Source organism: Psittacula echo (genome assembly GCF_963264785.1).
Source record: "Psittacula echo genome assembly, chromosome: 2".
NCBI classification, from domain to species: Eukaryota; Metazoa; Chordata; class Aves; order Psittaciformes; family Psittacidae; genus Psittacula; species Psittacula echo.
The window spans coordinates 93218919-93236468 of record NC_137737.1 but is presented as its reverse complement, the minus strand read 5'-3'; the positions used below and the strand labels follow the sequence as shown (position 1 = coordinate 93236468).

At 39.8% G+C, this 17550-nt stretch overlaps 1 protein-coding gene across 3 annotated transcripts; it reads left to right on the top strand.

Annotated features, from left to right (window-relative positions):
* The first annotated feature begins 390 nt into the window (after positions 1 to 390).
* On the top strand, positions 391 to 17519 carry FH (fumarate hydratase). 3 transcript variants are annotated; one of them, XM_080610757.1, is made up of 11 exons: positions 391 to 716; positions 5249 to 5383; positions 5928 to 6038; positions 9305 to 9481; positions 10479 to 10661; positions 11592 to 11757; positions 13574 to 13777; positions 15030 to 15157; positions 16734 to 16887; positions 17112 to 17217; positions 17474 to 17519. In XM_080610757.1, exons 1-11 carry the CDS (start codon positions 600 to 602, stop codon positions 17478 to 17480), a joined length of 1488 nt encoding a protein of 495 aa, XP_080466883.1. In that variant the 5' UTR covers positions 391 to 599; the 3' UTR covers positions 17481 to 17519. The 3 variants fall into 3 exon arrangements, with proteins under 3 accessions (XP_080466883.1, XP_080466882.1, XP_080466884.1); XM_080610756.1 differs by lacking the exon at positions 17474 to 17519 and having other exon boundaries at positions 17112 to 17427; XM_080610758.1 differs by lacking the exons at positions 391 to 716; positions 17474 to 17519 and adding an exon at positions 832 to 1189 and having other exon boundaries at positions 17112 to 17427.
* Positions 17520 to 17550: the final 31 nt, after the last annotated feature.

The following is a 17550-nucleotide window of genomic DNA, read 5'->3' as shown; positions in this document are numbered from 1 at the left end:
CCTGTAGTGGTTTGGTATCTTGTACCAGGGAGAAGTGCAGTATACCAAAGCATTTCCGTTGTGTGGAGAGGAAGGGAAAAGGGGACTACATCTTGACTTGGCTTATTTTTTATAGAAAGAGGCCTGCCTATTGTGAAGGAGAGAGGAAATAACATTTCATACATACTGCAATAAAGCAATGTTGCACCATTACCCTACCTTCTTCCCTCGTTTGGAAACTGTTGTTCCGATGCCCGCGTCGCTCGCGGCATAGGGAAGGCAGATTCCCATCAGGCCGGGCGGAACGCAAGGGCCGCTGCGCAGGCGCCGGTTCCCGCTGCTGCGGCGGTTCTCCCGCTGCTGCGGCGGTTCTCCCGCTGCTGCGGCGGTTCTCCCGCTGCTGCGGCGGTTCTCCCGCTGCTGCGGCGGTTCTCCCGCTGCTGCGGCGGTTCTCCCGCTGCTGAGGCGGTTCTCCCGCTGCTGAGGCGGTTCTCCCGCTGCAGCCCCGCCCGCAGCAGCCGATTGGCGCGGCGGAGCCTCTGCGGTGATGGACGCCCGTCACACCTTGACGCTCGTCCGGGGCGGTTCCGCAGCCCCATCCCCTCCCCGCCGCCGCAGCCATGCACCGCTCACTCCGCGCCTGCTGCCGCCTGGGCTGCTCCGCTGGGCTCCTCGCGAGCCAGCCCCCCCCTCGCGCCGCCGCCACCCGCTGGGGCCCGCCGCCCAGCGCCGCCATGGTAAGCACAGGGTAGGGGAGTTAGGGAGGAGCGGTGACCTCTAACTGCCACTGCCGGTCGCGGCCAACATGGCTCCTCCCACTGCGCCCGCCGGCGCTCGCTGCCCTCCGGAGCACGGGGTGGGGGAGCGGGCGCGCACCACCTGAGGGAACGGCGGCCACCGGCAGCGAACGGCACCGGGAAGACGCTTCCGCCATCCTCTGTCAGGCTTTAGCTGCCGTTTCCCTCTTCCACCAAGGAGGCTGTGGGGCCGGTTCCCGCCCGGCGCGGCCTGCGGGCAGTCCCGAGGCCCGGTTCGGCCCCGCTGTCGCACCCGGTTTTGCTGCCTCCGTCAGCGGTTGCTCCCGGACCGGGCTGGTGTCTGCAGCGCGCAGCTGCCCGTCCGGGTGCGCTGCCCAAAGGCGAGATTTGCGATGTGAGTGCGCTGTGTTAGGATGGCCGAGGAGCGGAGGAGAGCGGTGGCATCCGAGCAAGTAAGCAGGGAAGGTGTTAGTGCTGTGGTGCGCAGTAGCTTCTTCCACCGAAATTTCAGGCCCTTTCTTAGAGCTGCTGAGGCACAAATGAGAAAAAAGCTTGAGAAAAAAGCTGTATCTATTCTATTCTATGTATTCTAGTCTATCTTCACGGAAATCGGGCTTTCAGGAAAAATCTTGGGGGCTCCCTCAAATCTAAGCTAAGAGCTGCCTGTGACCTCAGGCAGGCATCCTCAGTCAGACTGTCAGGCTAAAACGTAACTGGTTTGGTAACTGGATGCGGTTCGAAAAACAGAAATGCTGTTTGAATTACGAATTCAGGATCTCAGTACTGGCAGCTAGGATGTTCCATGGAATCCTGAGTCTCGGGTGCATTTCTGTAAGTTTGCTCCTTAAAAAGAGGTAATTTAGACTGTCAGAGGAATTTCTGCAGGAAGTGGGGTGTTCAGGATTTTATTAATTCATTAGTTTACTAAATTAGCTAATGAATTCAACTGGAACATTAGTTTCTAACTTGTGATATTAAGGAGTAGAAAATCACATTTAAAAGAACAAGCTTCCCAATGAGTGAATCAACTGCATGGTGAATGAAACATACCTGTAAGAAAACTGGTGTCAGGGTGGGGTACATAACTCAAACATTGGCTTATCAGATGGATCCATTTTTTATTTTTCAGTTTGGCGTCATCCAAGAGAAGCATTATAGATCATGGCCTTCATTTACTTGGTGAAGACCCAGTATTTGTGAAAGGCTGCAGTCTTAGAAGAAATACATGTTTTTGAGCTTTGCTGGTCAGAAGTATGACCTGGCCTGTACATAGACATTATGAATTGTTTGGGTTTAAATAACAGCAGTGGTCGTAGCAAAATGTCCTTCAGTCAATTTGGAACTTAAGCAGCTGTTGAACTCTTACGGGAAAACTTTTGTATGCTTTTATTTCCAAGAGGACCACCAAAAATGTACCAATCAGTGTTAAAACAGAAAACCCATGCTTTACAATGTTTGTAGAGATTTTTAAGCAGCAAGAGTTGTTTAGGAACATGTGTAGACACAGCCAAATGTGTGTGGTTTTCTACGGTATGACTGTTGTGTTGCCTTAACTTGGAGCTAAATTGCACAAGATGGAATTCCAGTCATAATGGTCCTTCTTTAGCTGATTGTTGTAAAATACTTGGGTTTCGTTTCTAAGAGTGAATTTCAGAGTTTGTGACTCAATACTATAAAGGAGAAACAGTGCTAAAAAATGGAAACAATCTTCATCTGCTAAAGGAGAGCAGTTGAGCACAGATTCCTTTTTCTGCTGGCCTTGAAAATTGATTTTGACATGCTAAAAATGATTATTTAAATGCTTACATCCACAAGTTGCTGCATCCATAAGTCAGAATGTAATTTTCCATGGGAAGCATTATTGCAGCAGGTCTGCCATTTGCCTGTCTCCAGTGTGTTATGGTGCAATCAGTTTTAGCTGATTAGTTCCCTACAGCAAGGCAAAAGTACAGTTATATTTGCCTAATTACGTAAGCTCTGTGCTGTAGGCTCTTGGGATTTTGGAGGGCAGGGCATACCTTGTTTTGTAAAGGTAAGGAATAGTAGTTCTGAGCTGAGACTTGCCGTAGCTATGGTGGAAACAAAGTGACTGTGGGAGTTTGCCTTGTCTTGTGGCAGAGTTGGTAGGTCTCCTTTTGGCTTCTCCCATTGCCCACTGGTGGGGGAGCACAGGGCTGGCACAAGTGTGCCTCATGTACCCTTTTATAGCAGGTTCCCTAAGTGATTGGGGTGACTGCAGAAACTGCTTTAGGTACAGGAACTGGGGCCTTCTGCTCATAAAGCCACTCAAGAGGGCGAATTCTGTCTAAGCAGTTAGGGAAGCATGTTTTTTACATTAAAACTCATAATTTCTGCATGCCATTATGTTAGTCTGAAGGTAATGCTGAATTTAGTTTCATTACTTTAGTATGTAAGAGAAATATCACTTTTTTACCTAATGTCACCTGTTACTCTGTTAATCAGCAAATGACATTCAGTTTAAAGCACCTCACTGTTAACTTCAGTTGAGTTAGTGAGAGCGTAACATGGAATTAGATAGGGAAGTAATTTTTTTTTTAAAGTTAGGAGGATTGCATTGTTTAAAGGTACTTGTACGAGGAGGTACTGATCCTGTTTACCTTTGTTTCATCATTGTTAGCATTAGCATTAATGCAAGTTTGAGGAATCAATTGTGCAACTGCTAGCTGTTTTGTCTAAAAGGCTATGGGTAATTTAACTCTCCATTGTGTAACTGCTGGAGTACCTGAAGGCGGAGTGTCTCCATCCAGCTGGGAAGCTGCTCAGGACAGTAAAAATGCTGGAAATGTCCTCTACATCACTGCTGCCTGCAGCTTGCCATCTGTGGTGATGTAGACCTGGGCAGGATGCTGTAGAAAGTCAGTGCTGCTGAAGAGGGCTTTCTGCCCAATACAAGATTCTGTGGTTTGTCTGTGTCATACTCCTGTTTAGATATTTCTTCTGAGTGCTTCTCTCATGTTCCCTGAACTTGTGCAGACTTCTTGCACCCTCAGCATCAGCTGACAAGGAGTTTCACCAGTTCACTACTTGTGTGAAGAGCTGCTTCCTCTGTCTTGCTTTTTTAGCCTAATGTTATGGCTCCTGTTTCTTGTATTGGAAGAGGCAGTGAGCAGCTAATACCCATCACCAATCTACTGATGATTGTAGTGGCCTCAGTTTTTCTTCAGTCCCTATGCTGTCTCTTTTCTGAACAAAAAAGCCAATTGTCTTAAGAAAGCTGCTCCCTACCTTTCATCAACTTTGTTGCCTTTCTTTGAACCATTTTCAGTAATAAGCTTTGGGGAGCGCTGAAAGAACCAGACCTGCACAAAGACTTCAGAGTGTAGATGAACCAAGGTGGCACAGCAGTGTTTCTTTTGCTGTTGTGTTTCTTAGTAGTTCCTAACATTTGTTTTCTTCCTTTAGCTGCACTGCAATGCTGAGTCAGTGCTCTGACAGAGCTTTCCCAAGCACTTGCCCCTGATAGTCATGGTTCTGTCAGAGCCCAGCACTTCATATATGTATCTTACTGATAGAACTGGGATTGGTTTGCTCTCTGTATGATTAAGAATTCAAAAAGACTTCTTCCCCTTCCTGAAAACTCTGCAAAAAGGTAGTCTTCTCTTCTGGGGAAGGATGAACACCTTTCTCACAGAAGATTGGGACTTTGCTGACCAAGGCATGGGAAGAGGAAGAGAAACTGCTCTTGCTTCCTGTCCAGTCTCTCAGTCTTTGTAGAGCTGCATGTGAATGTGTTCACATTATCACAAATGAATGGGTTGTTTCACAGAAAGTGAAAAACTACTTTTTAGTTGGTGTATGTCAGATAAAATTAGTTTACTTTTGCTGTGTTAGATAATAATGCATGCTAGGTTTATACATAATGCAGAAATATTGCCTTCCATAAATACTGCACAAAATATACCTAGGTGCAGGGTTTGAGTTGCACAGCTAGGGCAACTGTGTTCCTGGTTTGTTAGGCTTAAGAAGATAATTAATCGTCAGTAACTTGGTACTGGATTAATCAGTTTCTCCCTTCCAGTATTCTTCCTAAGTCTCATGTGCAGTGTGGATTTCAGATAGGGATTGTGTTACATGTATGTTGACTGGGAGTATGGTACCTGAATTCTTACTGTGCTAGTTCTTCAGTTTGGTTTTTACAAAACTAATTCTGTAAATTACAAGATAAGTTCTTCCAAAAGAAGAAACAGTTTTTCATCAGGATGATGTGTTCCGTACAGTGGGAAGCTAGAGGTCTTAAGTCTTGCAGTGCTGCCAGTTACCAGTGGGTCTGCTAGGTTGTACGATGTTAGAAGTGACTTTTAGTGAGATGAGTGCTCAAACTAGAAAAATGTCTTAACTTTGAAGATATAATTAGAAAAATACCTATGACTTCCTGACTGTCTTTGTCTTCTTTTTTCCCCCTTTTTGAACATTTTTCTTAACTGTATCTGCTGTCAAAAAGGATGTGTTGTTTACCAGTGTTTGAAATCCTTTTTTTCCTTTTTCCATAGTCAAGTCAAGAGGCTTTTAGGATAGAATATGATACCTTTGGTGAACTGAAGGTCCCAAGTGACAAATACTATGGTGCCCAAACTGTAAGATCTACAATGAACTTCAAGATTGGAGGTGTTTCAGAAAGGATGCCAGTAAGTAATTCAAATGTGTTCAATTTCTTCTTTTAAGTATATTTTGGGTGTGAGAGAATACCTTCTTCTTAGACTTTTGCTGGAAGTATGAGCATCTTTGACTTTTAATTAAAGTTGGAAATTGCATGGCAAGATATTGTGCTGTGGTAGAAATATTTTTTGCTGTATTCAAATAAATTGAATGTTGCTTTTATTTTATTGTGTTGCTTAATTTTTTTAATAACCAGAATGAATAGGAATTACCCTTTTCCGAAGAAGAAAAACTGGAGCAGTTTGTTGCTATAGTGTTACATAGTTTTTTAATTGAAGATGTTTAGTGTAGTATTAGTTGATACGAAGCTACTTTTTCACATGTAGCTGTGCATAGAACATTAGTGTGCCTGTGCTTTGTCATCTACTGGCTTTCCATGTACTGAAACATGTCAGTTTTCCCTCAAAAAGACTACTTGGAAGTTGAACCAGTCCACCTTTTCTATTAATTTTAACATATGTAATCCTTTTTGATACACAAAAGTATGCATTTAAACTTATTCTTGTGTCACAGGTTCAAGTTATAAGGGCTTTTGGCATCTTGAAGAGGGCAGCTGCTGAAGTAAATCAAGATTACGGTCTTGACCCAAAGATTGCTAATGCTATCGTGAAGGCAGCTAATGAGGTAGGAACAGACTGCTCAAAATACTAGAACTGTCAATTGTATTTTTGTTAACCTTTTCACATGAAGTTTGGAGACTGGGGGAAGACCTTCTGCTTTTCTCACATTGTTAGAGGAAGGCATTTATTACTAAATTTTGGTTTTCAGGTTGAGAAATCATTTACTTCATATGTTTTACTATTTTACTTCTCATACTTACATAAATGATAGAATGTTCAAATGTATGCTGATATTTAAGTTATAAAAACAATGTAATTTTCCCCTTTATTAAGACTACTCATTACTTACATAGTGTTGACTCTTACCAGGTGAACAGTGTATAAAAAAAAAAAACAAAGAGAGGAATACAGTCTTGGTTCATTGACACAGAATGAAGTCTGACTTGCCAAGCAAAGCTTTTTTTGTTTTGGAAGTCCCCAGTTGTTAAGCAATTGGATCTTGGTAATGTGAAGAGCATCTGCAGTCTGAATAGTTTGTTGCTAGTCCATTTCCTCTTCAGACTTAAACTTACTAGTAAATCTGTTTTTTAAGTATCACTTTTATAGCTAAAGAGGACATGATGCGACACACAGAGGCATCTCCTCTTTCTCAGGATAAATGCCACCCAAGTGCAGAGAATTGTGAATGACCATTATTTGAGGTACGGTAATACCAGGCGTGTTGCTTTCTGTAAGTTGACAGATGTATTTATCTTGAAGCATTATTTTACAGAGCTTTCTCATTCTGACTAGCTTAAAAATCTTTCAGTATTTGCAGAAGCTTTATACTCTTTCTACCAGCTGTAGCACTCTTAAGTCCCAAGACCCAAGAGCTTTGGAGAAGCCCAGAATATGTCCAGGCTCTTCTTATGGTTTCAAGGGATCTCCTAGTTAAAGGGGGATCAGAAGTTTCAGTGGCTAAAAGGCTACTTACAAAATCCTAGAATCATAGAATGGTTTGAGTTGGAAAGGATCTTAAGATCATGGCTTTACACTAGAACATGTCGTCCAAGGCTCTGTCCAGCCTGGGCTATCACTACAGTCCTTGATATAGAGTTTCTCTCCAGCATCCGTGTAGGCCCCCTTCAGATACTGGAAGGCTGCTATGAGGTGTCCATGCAGCCTTCTCTTCTCCAGGCTGAACACACACTCAATCCATGTCTGCTGTCCATGTTGCTGACAAAAATGTTGAACAAGACCGGTCCCAACACCAGTCCTTGAGGGACACCACTCATTAATGATCTCCAACTGGACATTGAGCCATTGACCACAACTCTGTGTGCGGCCATCCAGCCAGTTCTTTATCCACTGAGTGGTCCATCTATCAAACTGATGTCTCTCATGTTTAGAGACAAGGATGTCACACGGGACAGTGTCGAACACTTTGCGCAAGTCCAGGTAGCTGATGTCAACTTCTTTGCCCCTGTCCATCAGTTCTGTAGCCCCATCGTAGAAGGCCACCAAATTGGTCAGGCAGGATTTCCCCTTAGTGAAGCCATGCTGGCTGTCACCAAGCACCTCCTTGTTTTTCATGTGCCTTTAGCATGCCTTCCAGGAGAATCTGCTCCAAGATTTTGCCAGGCACAGACGTGAGGCTGACACAAAATTAATTAGTGCCAGTACTTAACTTAGATTCATGAGTTCTGAAAGTGGTTTGGGTTTTGTTTTTTTTCTTCTGTTGTGTTTTAAAAGCACCCCTGTGGTGACATCCTTTCCCCTACCTCCAAAATAATTTTCTAATATAACTTAAAAAGGAAGAGGTACAGCAGGGAATCAAGTTACTCTTGGAGGTGGGAACTTTGCTCCTGTATAAAATGGGAAATACTTAAGATCCTTTCCTGAAAAGTACGATTCCAGTAAGACTGATGTATCCTGTTAAACTGGAGATAGTTGTCTAGCCTCAGAGTTGTGACGACAGATCCTTTGCTTTACATTCTCAACTTTTCTGAGGCTAATATGCATGGTAGCGTGATGCTTCTGAGCACAGATTCTGATACTATGTAAAACACATATTAAAAAAAATGATAAATGCATATAAGGTTCAGCGGCCTCTAAAAAATATAGATCAAACAGGAGAGTTGCTCTGTTTTGATTTGAGATGGTAGTTGTCATAGTCTATCTGTAGCAGATATAAGTTGTTGTAGCTGTCTTTGGTTGATCAGGAGCTTGTTTCCATGAATAGTCAGCAAGTCAATACATATGAACCTTGTTAAGTCTATGTGACTCTCCTGTTTATACGTGTAACATACTCAGAGTTGAGGCACAGTAGACAGTCAGGAGTCTTTTTTAGGCACTTATCAATTTGAAGTCACATAGGTCCAGGGCAGTACTAGGGAAAGTATGCCTTACATGAAGAAAGTGTTCGATAGCAGCAACCATCTGCTGGCTCATTTTGTTAATGCAAAACTTAATGTCTGCGTGTGTAAGAAGTCTGGAACCTCCCTGTATGAAATTTATTTCTGGAGAAATTTTGGAGTCTGATTATACAAATATTATGTACTGCTGTGCATCTTAATAATCTGTTTTTGCCAAAAACACCTCTTCTGGGGGACCATTTGCTACAAGGAATGGACTTCTGAATGCCCCTAATTGTAGTATAGTTGTGATCAATGTTCATGATGAAACTGTGCAGCTGTTGAGCCTGATTTCATAGGAGAAAGCAGCATACCCATGATGATGATGGGTTTGAAAACTGACAAGCACTGTCCAAAACGTGATGTTTCTGGCATGTAGAGGATGTTCATAACTGAAGGAAACACGTAACACTGAATCAGTGTCCTGAAGCACCTAACGTGCTCTGACTGAGAAACTGCTTAACATGTTTCCCTTGTCTGGGATATCTTACTGACCTGAGAAATAACTGTGGCAGGGAGAACCAGCTCATACTACCTCTAGTCCTACCCAGGAGGATTAGAATCCAAGTTGCTTTAAAATTTGGGAAGGGTGTGATGTTTTTTGACTTACAAAATCATCTGCATTGCAAAAGAGAAGATAAGATCTAAAAGACCTTTTAAAAATCTTTTCTGTGGTGGTAGAACATGAAATTGTGTATTTCTTTGTGTTTGAGAATTCAGCATCTTTGAAAAGCATAGCAAAAGTTTTTTGCCCTTTTAATGTCTGGTATTACATCAAACTCTTAATTATTCTGGTATAAATTCACAATTGTTCTGTGTAGATTTACAAATATAATGGAAAACATTATTTTAATTATAGCTATAAGGTGTTCAGATTTATGATTTTAATTTTCTTTTTTGTTCCAGTAGAACAACTTTTCTCTTTTTTCCATTCTAGGTAGCTGAAGGAAAGTTAAATGATCACTTTCCATTGGTGGTGTGGCAGACTGGCTCTGGAACTCAAACCAATATGAATGTCAATGAAGTCATCAGCAATAGAGCCATTGAGATAATGGGAGGCACGCTGGGAAGCAAAAAACCAGTGCATCCGAATGATCATGTTAACAAAAGCCAGGTTGTTACACTTGTATTATACTTCTTTTGATGTGAAAAGTGTATTTTTGCTTTAAATTGTGAATTTTGAATTCTTTTAGAGCCACTGTTTAGATTTTGGAGAAAACAAAAAGAGTTTTGTGTACAGCTTTGGCAACAGTTTTCTGGGTTTTTCAGTTTAAAAGAACTTTAAAAATGTTCACTGGTGACAGCATGAGCTTTTCAGGTTAGAAACTTCCAACTCATTCATGACACATAATTTCACACATAATGTAGTGGGTAGAGGTGTCCTTGTGACAACCACTGCTACTGCAAGCAGTCTTAAGTTAAATATAGATCCAGCATGTAAAAGTTGGATGCTTGTAATTGTTATCTCCAGATCTACATTGCATACAGCATGTAGAAAGAATATGATAGTGGCTGCAGTCCTGTAATTGGCAAATGAAATATCCATTTAATTTTTTTTATTTTCCCCAAGGATCATGATAGGCGATTTTATTACATTTCACTCTCAATACTTCCTTCAGACTAGCTGAAGTTTAAGCCACTGACTTGTTTGTATTCCTTCCTGATCTTTTACGCTTACTCAATATCCTGGGAATTACACTACATTTAACATCACCTTACGTTTATATTTTACAGTAACAAATCAACACATAGGTGTTTCAAAGTCACCTATAATTCCTTTAAAATCATCTATTTGTCACCTGTCTCTTCTAGTAATTATTTTTCTTTTTTCTTCCTCTCCTCTTTCCTCCCCCCCATATTGTTGTGAGCAATCTACTCAACTGAACTTTCTGTAGGTATAGTTATAAAAAGTTGATGTTATCCCTAAGGTACTGGACTAGAATTCAGAAGATTTTATTCTTCCTGCAGATTGACTTGTGGAACACTCCAAAGTTGCTTGTTCTTAGTTTCTTCTTGTTTACAAAATAGAGAGAATAAAGCCATGCACGTACATCTTATAGCAATAACGGTAAGAAAAGCTTGTAACTAAATTTCTTGAACTTCTTTCACAGAGTTCAAATGACACTTTCCCAACAGCAATGCATATTGCTGCTGCCCAGGAGGTTAATGAGGTGTTGTTACCTGGACTAAAGAAGCTACAGAATGCACTGGAAGCGAAATCCAAAGAGTTTTCCCAGATCATAAAAATAGGGCGCACTCACACACAAGATGCTGTTCCACTTACACTTGGACAGGTAAAAACCGCAAATTGTGCATTTGTTTGGAAAATTCTCATAAATATATTGGAGGAAATGGAGGAAAACTTGAGGATGCCTTAATTGGCATGTTAAGAGAAATTACAGGAAACTGGCTGAATTTCAGTCTGCACATTTTCATCTTTAGTAGAGTTTGCTGGATGCTGCACTCTAATAACTGCAACATAAATTTTCTTCATTTTTTCCATGTGTCTTACTTCTAACAGTAGTAAGATATAAGTAATTTTTAAATGATGTTCCATTACCAAGTAACACAATATGGTATTTCTGTTACAGTGACGTTACAAGGGAGAAGATAGGTAGCCTAATTGGTAAATTTACATGAATGAGGTTTTGCCAACACACAAAACTACTAAGTATTTTGAATTAAAATCTTTAATATATGATCATTATATATATATGATAGCAAGTTTTTCTTAGATATTGTCAAGAATGGCTTATATTACATTAATTTGGTTAATGAATTAACTTTAACTGATAAAAATCCATGTAAAGCTTGTGAATTTATCCAAGAATGCTTATTTTTTTAGTAAGGAAAATTCAGTGAACAAAGTCCAAGATCCGCTTCTCTATTTGTACTTTGAGAACATTAGTTTAATCTGATTAATATGGATTCAGGTCCTACTAGGTACACAACTGAGATAAAAGGCAAGAGAAAGATGTATTGTTTACACATTTTTATATATGTAGATTGTTTTTATGGGTAATTGTTTGTAGTATGAGAACAGCCTTCTAGGACATACAAACTCTACCTCTTAATGAAAACATGCTAAGATGCTGCATTTGGGTAAAGTTGAGTGCCTTTAGGTTTGTAAAGAAATTAGTCCAATCATGATCAAAATCTAAGTAATAATGCTTATTCTTGGTCATTGTCTTTGTTGGTTTATTTTGTCCTCCTTTCTTTCAAAGGAATTTAGTGGCTACGTGCAACAAATTAAATACGGTGTGGCTAGGATTGAGTCAACCATGCCAAGAGTGTATCAGCTGGCAGCTGGTGGGACTGCAGTTGGTACAGGACTAAACACAAGGATTGGTTTTGCTGAGAAAGTTGCTGCTAAAGTGGCTGAACTGACGGGTGAGAAATGATACTTCAGTTATCAGTAAAGCAGTATATGTAGCATAGAGTCAAACTGAAACAAAATCTTTCAGTTTCCAGACTTCTCATAAGCTCAAATTGTATTTATATTTTAACATGAAAGTTTCTGTTAATGCTGTGTGTTATATGCCTTATACTTAGGGTTTTTCATGCGATGTATTTTTAGAATTATGCTTGGTGCATTGAAAGTGACTGAAATTGCCGTGTTTTTCTGAGCAAGGTTTACAGATACAGTTTCAGGCTTCTATTATTAGCCCAGCTATAATGCTCTGTCTTGATCTTTGCTCCCCTGGCTCTGTTAATATACAGTGACTTGGCACGAAAGAAGGGGAAAAAACCCTCCCAAAGCCACTATGTTTTTTCATACCAAAAAGTGAGCTGATTTTTTTGATGCTATCTTTATAGATACTAAAATTTAATTTACAGAGCCATTGAGTTTTTTTATCTATAAATCAGATCTTTGGTGTCACAGTATGTCTTTAAAATGCCCCCAAAATGAACGCATATGTCTGTCATTTAAAATCGCTGAAACTGCTTATCAACAGTATTTTTGTTTTAATGGATCTACTATTCTTTGTCTTGTAGAGAGTCAAGACTTTCTTGTACCCTGAGAGGGCAGAAGTAACTTGTCATAAACAACAGCTGCTGTGCAGCAGTACAGGGCTTGTTTTGGTGCTTGAAGAAGTTATTGGTGGTTAGGAAGCTCTCCCATTTTAGCGCATGTTTGGTGTACACCAAATGGTTGCATTGGTGTACAATTGTTGTGCAATTGGCACATTTGGTGCATGGGAAGGCTGTACCAGTTTAAAACAAGTAGGGCAGACTTATGAAGTTCCACATGTTCTTATAGGCAAGTTTATTGGCAAGGACAAAAGGAAAAGTTTAGAATGATCTCTGCAACTGAGAAGGCAGCTATGCAATTTGGAAGCCCATGCATATCGGGTGGGATTTGGTGTTTAGCAGGAATTGCGAAACACTAGAAATCATGGAGGTTATGCTGCTTTTCTTTGAACTGGTAATGTAAGCTCAGACCAGGAGTTTTGCAGGCACAAAGTCCAGCCCACAATTAGTCTTTAGAGATGTCCATTACCACTAATAGCATTCTACTGACTTTTCTTCCAGGGGCAAAGCCTTGAAGACATGTTTTTAATTATAGAACCTAGCCTTAAATCTCAGGCATTTAATTAATGTCAGCAGAGCTGTTGCTTCTGTTGAGTCTGTGCTCTTCTTGTTGGCAGCAGTTTCAGGCATGCTTCTGAGTCTGAATCAGCTTTCACATGTTCTGTCTGGTTTGTTGTTCCCTTCCAGAGCTGATACTTGAATGCTTTTTTTGTCCTTTAAGGACCTAATTCCATTGTGACTGCTTTATCCTAATGTCTGCACTGTGCTGTAAAAACCTCATTTTCATAATGGAGAGAAAGCATCACAGCACTTGACAATCTAAAGAATCTAACCTTATTTAACAGGAGAAATTAAGGTTGGGCTAACCTGTAAGAGATTACTGACATTCATAAAATACTGCAGTGGGAAAGTGATGCTTAGCATGCAACACAGTATGAAATCTTTGAAATTTTTTTGTGGGTAGATGCTCAAATTTCATATTCTTGTGTATTTTGGGGCTTGTGTATTTAGGGACTTTTACATTGTATTAATCTGTTCAAGCAATGTTTGTGAGGAAAGGTCTAGAGAAGAGAGATGATCTTACAGTGTTATTATTTTCAAATGAAGCTAATTATGTGTTTGGTTATCTGGTTCATGTGCCTCACTGCTTAGTATTTCCCCTTCCCCCCTGTAGGTTTGCCTTTTGTCACTGCTCCAAATAAGTTTGAAGCTCTTGCGGCTCATGATGCTCTAGTTGAACTCAGCGGAGCTATGAACACAGTGGCATGTAGTCTGATGAAAATAGCTAATGATATTCGTTTCCTGGGTTCTGGACCACGTTCTGGACTAGGAGAACTCATCCTGCCTGAAAATGAACCAGGAAGCAGCATCATGCCAGGTACATAGAAACTTGCATGTTTCTTTTGATTTGGACCACTAACTCTTAACATATTTACCAAATGCCACCACACATCAATAAATCCATGATTCAACAATTCTGTCAGTTTTTATCTTCTGCTATATTTTACCGAAACTAGTGTTCATAAAAATACTTGCTTGCACAGCTGTGTGTTGGCCAGTATGTGGGGGAGAGCATTATCTGTAAGCATGTCTCTATTAATACAAGCATACTTCTCAAAACCTTCTTTTAGAATTGCAAGATCTCTATGATGTTTATGTAAAGGCTTTTCTGAAACAAACTTTAAATGATCTAGTCTATGAATTGTAGCAATATTGTGATGTAAACTGACTTCTGTCTTTACTTCCTAGCATGATTAATATTTCATACTCACATTTTCCTTTCTGCCATATGATATACGTATCATATGCTATATAGTGGCAATGATGCCATTGTATGGGTTGATAAGGAAGGAATATGGTAATCATTCTTTACTCTCTCCTAAAAAAGTATGCATATATGAATATTGTCCGTCCAAAACATGTTCTTCTTTTATGATAAATTATAAAATAGGCCGTGAGCATATCTGGCTTTAAAAAAAGCAGATAATGAATGTTCTTATTAGGATTATTTTTAGAAATTACATCAGCTATTAAAAAAACCCTTCCTTATTTGGAGTCCATTCTAAATTGAGGGGTTTTGTGTGTTTGTTTTTTGTTTTGTGTTGTTTTGCCCTTTTTTCTTTTTTTCCTGACAAAGTAAAGATAATGTACTAATTTTATTACAAAGTAATTCTAACAGATTAGGAATACTTTTCCTAAATTGAGATTTGGTAGTGATTTACCAGAAATGCCTACTTGCACAAGTAAAGACAGGTTTTAATGTGTTGTTAAGCTATTAAGAACGGTGGTAATGAACAGCTAGTTAGCTCATGCACATTTGATCCGGCTCTCAAAATCTTGGTGAATTGCTAAAGCAACCATAGGTATTTTAAAAATCGTAGCTGAATTACTGGAATTGTACAGTTGATTTAATATCATTTATGGAAATTATTTCTGTGGTGCACAGATAGACATGAGTAGGATGCTGCCTCCTACAAAACATCTTCTGTTGAATGTGATTTGGTACATGAGGAAACACAACTGGTTGTTGGTGGTTTTTGTTTGGTTGTGTGTTTTGGTTTTGTTTGTTTCTCCCCTTTTCTTCTGCTGCTGCTTCTTAGGTAACCTTTTTCTCTCCTTTCTGCAACTAGGAAAAGTGAACCCTACCCAGTGTGAAGCTGTAACCATGGTGGCAGCCCAAGTTATGGGAAACCATGTTGCTGTTACTGTAGGAGGTAGCAACGGACACTTTGAACTGAATGTTTTTAAGCCCATGATGGTAAGTTCATTAAGTTTTAAATATCTAGGACTTTTTAAAGTCATTGTACAATCAGATAATTTGTAGGAAAAAAACCTTAGTGAATATTTGGTCAATACAAGCACCAGAGAAGCTAATGAATTGTGCAAACAAGATTTATTCCTTTGTATGGCAAGTCCTTGTTATTTTGACAGGGAACTGGCGATCTTTCTAACATGAAACTATTTTATGCAGATAAGCTTTTATCTTAACAATGTGTGCTTATCATCAAAGGAAACGGGAAGAGAAGAGCAGAAGCTGAGACAAAATTTTGTCCAAAGCCAAAGGGAATTTGGTGTCTCAGCTAAAAATGAGGATTTTTTTTTTTTCTTTAACAACTATCTGTTACTAATCTTTGTTACTGTCGAATACCAAAGGATTACAGGTCTTTGGCAACTGAGTCATGTATAATTGTAAATAATTAGACTTCAGTACTTCTGCCTTCTACAGTGTGAGGACGATACGCCAAGAGACATTGCTGCTTCTGTATGTTTAGTTTAAAAAAAGTCAAGTTAATTGAGTGTTACAGATCACCTTGTACTGAAATCTGCATGTTTTCACACCAAGTCATAATTCTTATTTTCTTCTTTGGGCTATCTACTTTTGGTTTGGTTTGGTTGGTTGTTTTCCTCCCTTAAAAGCAAGAAGGAAAAATAAACAGGAGAAATTGCGGGAGAGAATATAAACAAAAGCATCAAATCAGAAGATTGTGGATAACTATATATAGACTGTTAAAGGAATAGCACAGAAGTTAGGGTAGAGGTAATAGTTTAAAAAGAATTAAGGTGGCTTGCAGAAAATAGTAATAAAAGGAAGGTTTTTAAGATTCTGTTGTATTGTTAGAAATAAGAGGTGTACAAAGGAAGCAGCATGTTATGTTTCTCCACAGTCTATACTGACTGATACGGCGTTTTTATTACGCTAGCTAGAAATGATTGAAAGAAAACTGGTATTTTACAATAAAATCAGTATTTGCCTCTACCTTACTGTGTCTGCTCAGGGTAATGTTTTTTTTTTGTCAGTTGAGGCATATTTCTTCTAAGTATATAGCATCTGGTTTTGAAGCGGGAGGGAGCAATCATGAACAGCCAAGAGATACACATAAGATAAATTAGATTGAAACAGATCCCTCCCCAAAAAGAAACCAAGAATGTATCTTATGGATTGTCAAAGTAGATGACTTGTCAAAGTAGGTGACTAATGCCAAACATTATTGTACTTTATATTGTTAGATGTCTTCTCTTGATCACTACCTTGGGAGGGAAATGACAATGAATCAAATGCTTTCATGTAGTTTTTACTTGGTTATTTGTGAACAAAATGATTATGCGCACCATGGTCATCTTCATGCACATCTAGTTCTACCACTGAATGCTTCTGGGGAACCCCTTTAAATGGGAGTGGGCTGAGCTTACCCTGCAGCCACTCCTTTTTTACAAACAGCCTGCAAAGGAAGTGGGTATTGCAGGGGAGCACTGGCTATGAACAAACACACCAGACTGTGCAGCTGTTACTGACTGAATGTAATACCTGATATTTTTTTTTGTTTTGTTGTTAGATTAAGAACGTTTTAAACTCTGCAAGACTTCTTGGAGATGTTTGTGTTTCTTTCACGGACAACTGTGTAGTTGGAATCCAAGCTAATACAGACAGGATCAACAAACTTATGAATGAATCTCTGATGTTGGTAACAGCACTGAACCCGCATATAGGTAGGTTTAAGGCTCAGAAACTTACCAGAACATTACACTGAAATATTTTGTGGTATCATGATTTTGCACGTTACATTTGGTGCACATTTAGTACAAATTGAGTTAAGCAGCAATAGGAGTGTCCTGCAAATTAATTCTCCATAGGCCAAGTGTCCCACTTCCTTCTCGCCTCTAAATCTTGTGAAACTGCACATGGCTAACTGCTTTGTTTTGTTTTGTTACAGGATATGATAAAGCAGCCAAGATTGCCAAAACTGCGCACAAAGAAGGGACGACGTTAAAAGAAGCTGCCATAAAGCTGGGATTCCTCACGCCAGACCAGTTTGATCAGTGGGTGAAGCCTAAGGATATGTTAGGTCCTCAGTGACATCTGTAAAAAAAAAAACCCCAAACCCCACGTGTTCTTAACACAAAAATAAATAAAATAAACCAAATACTATATGCTTCTGTTTCACATCTGTTCATGCTGTTACTTAACAGCTCAGATAAACCTGATCCTGGGGGAAGATTCTCCAGCTATAATTTCTTCATATTAGAAGATCATTAAAACGTCAGTGCTGATGTAACTTAAAGGGTGTTTATCTAGGCGGTGACAGCAGTTCCGAAGAGGTGACGCACACCCAGCAGCGGATGTACACTTACACCGTCTGTGCCACGGCCAAA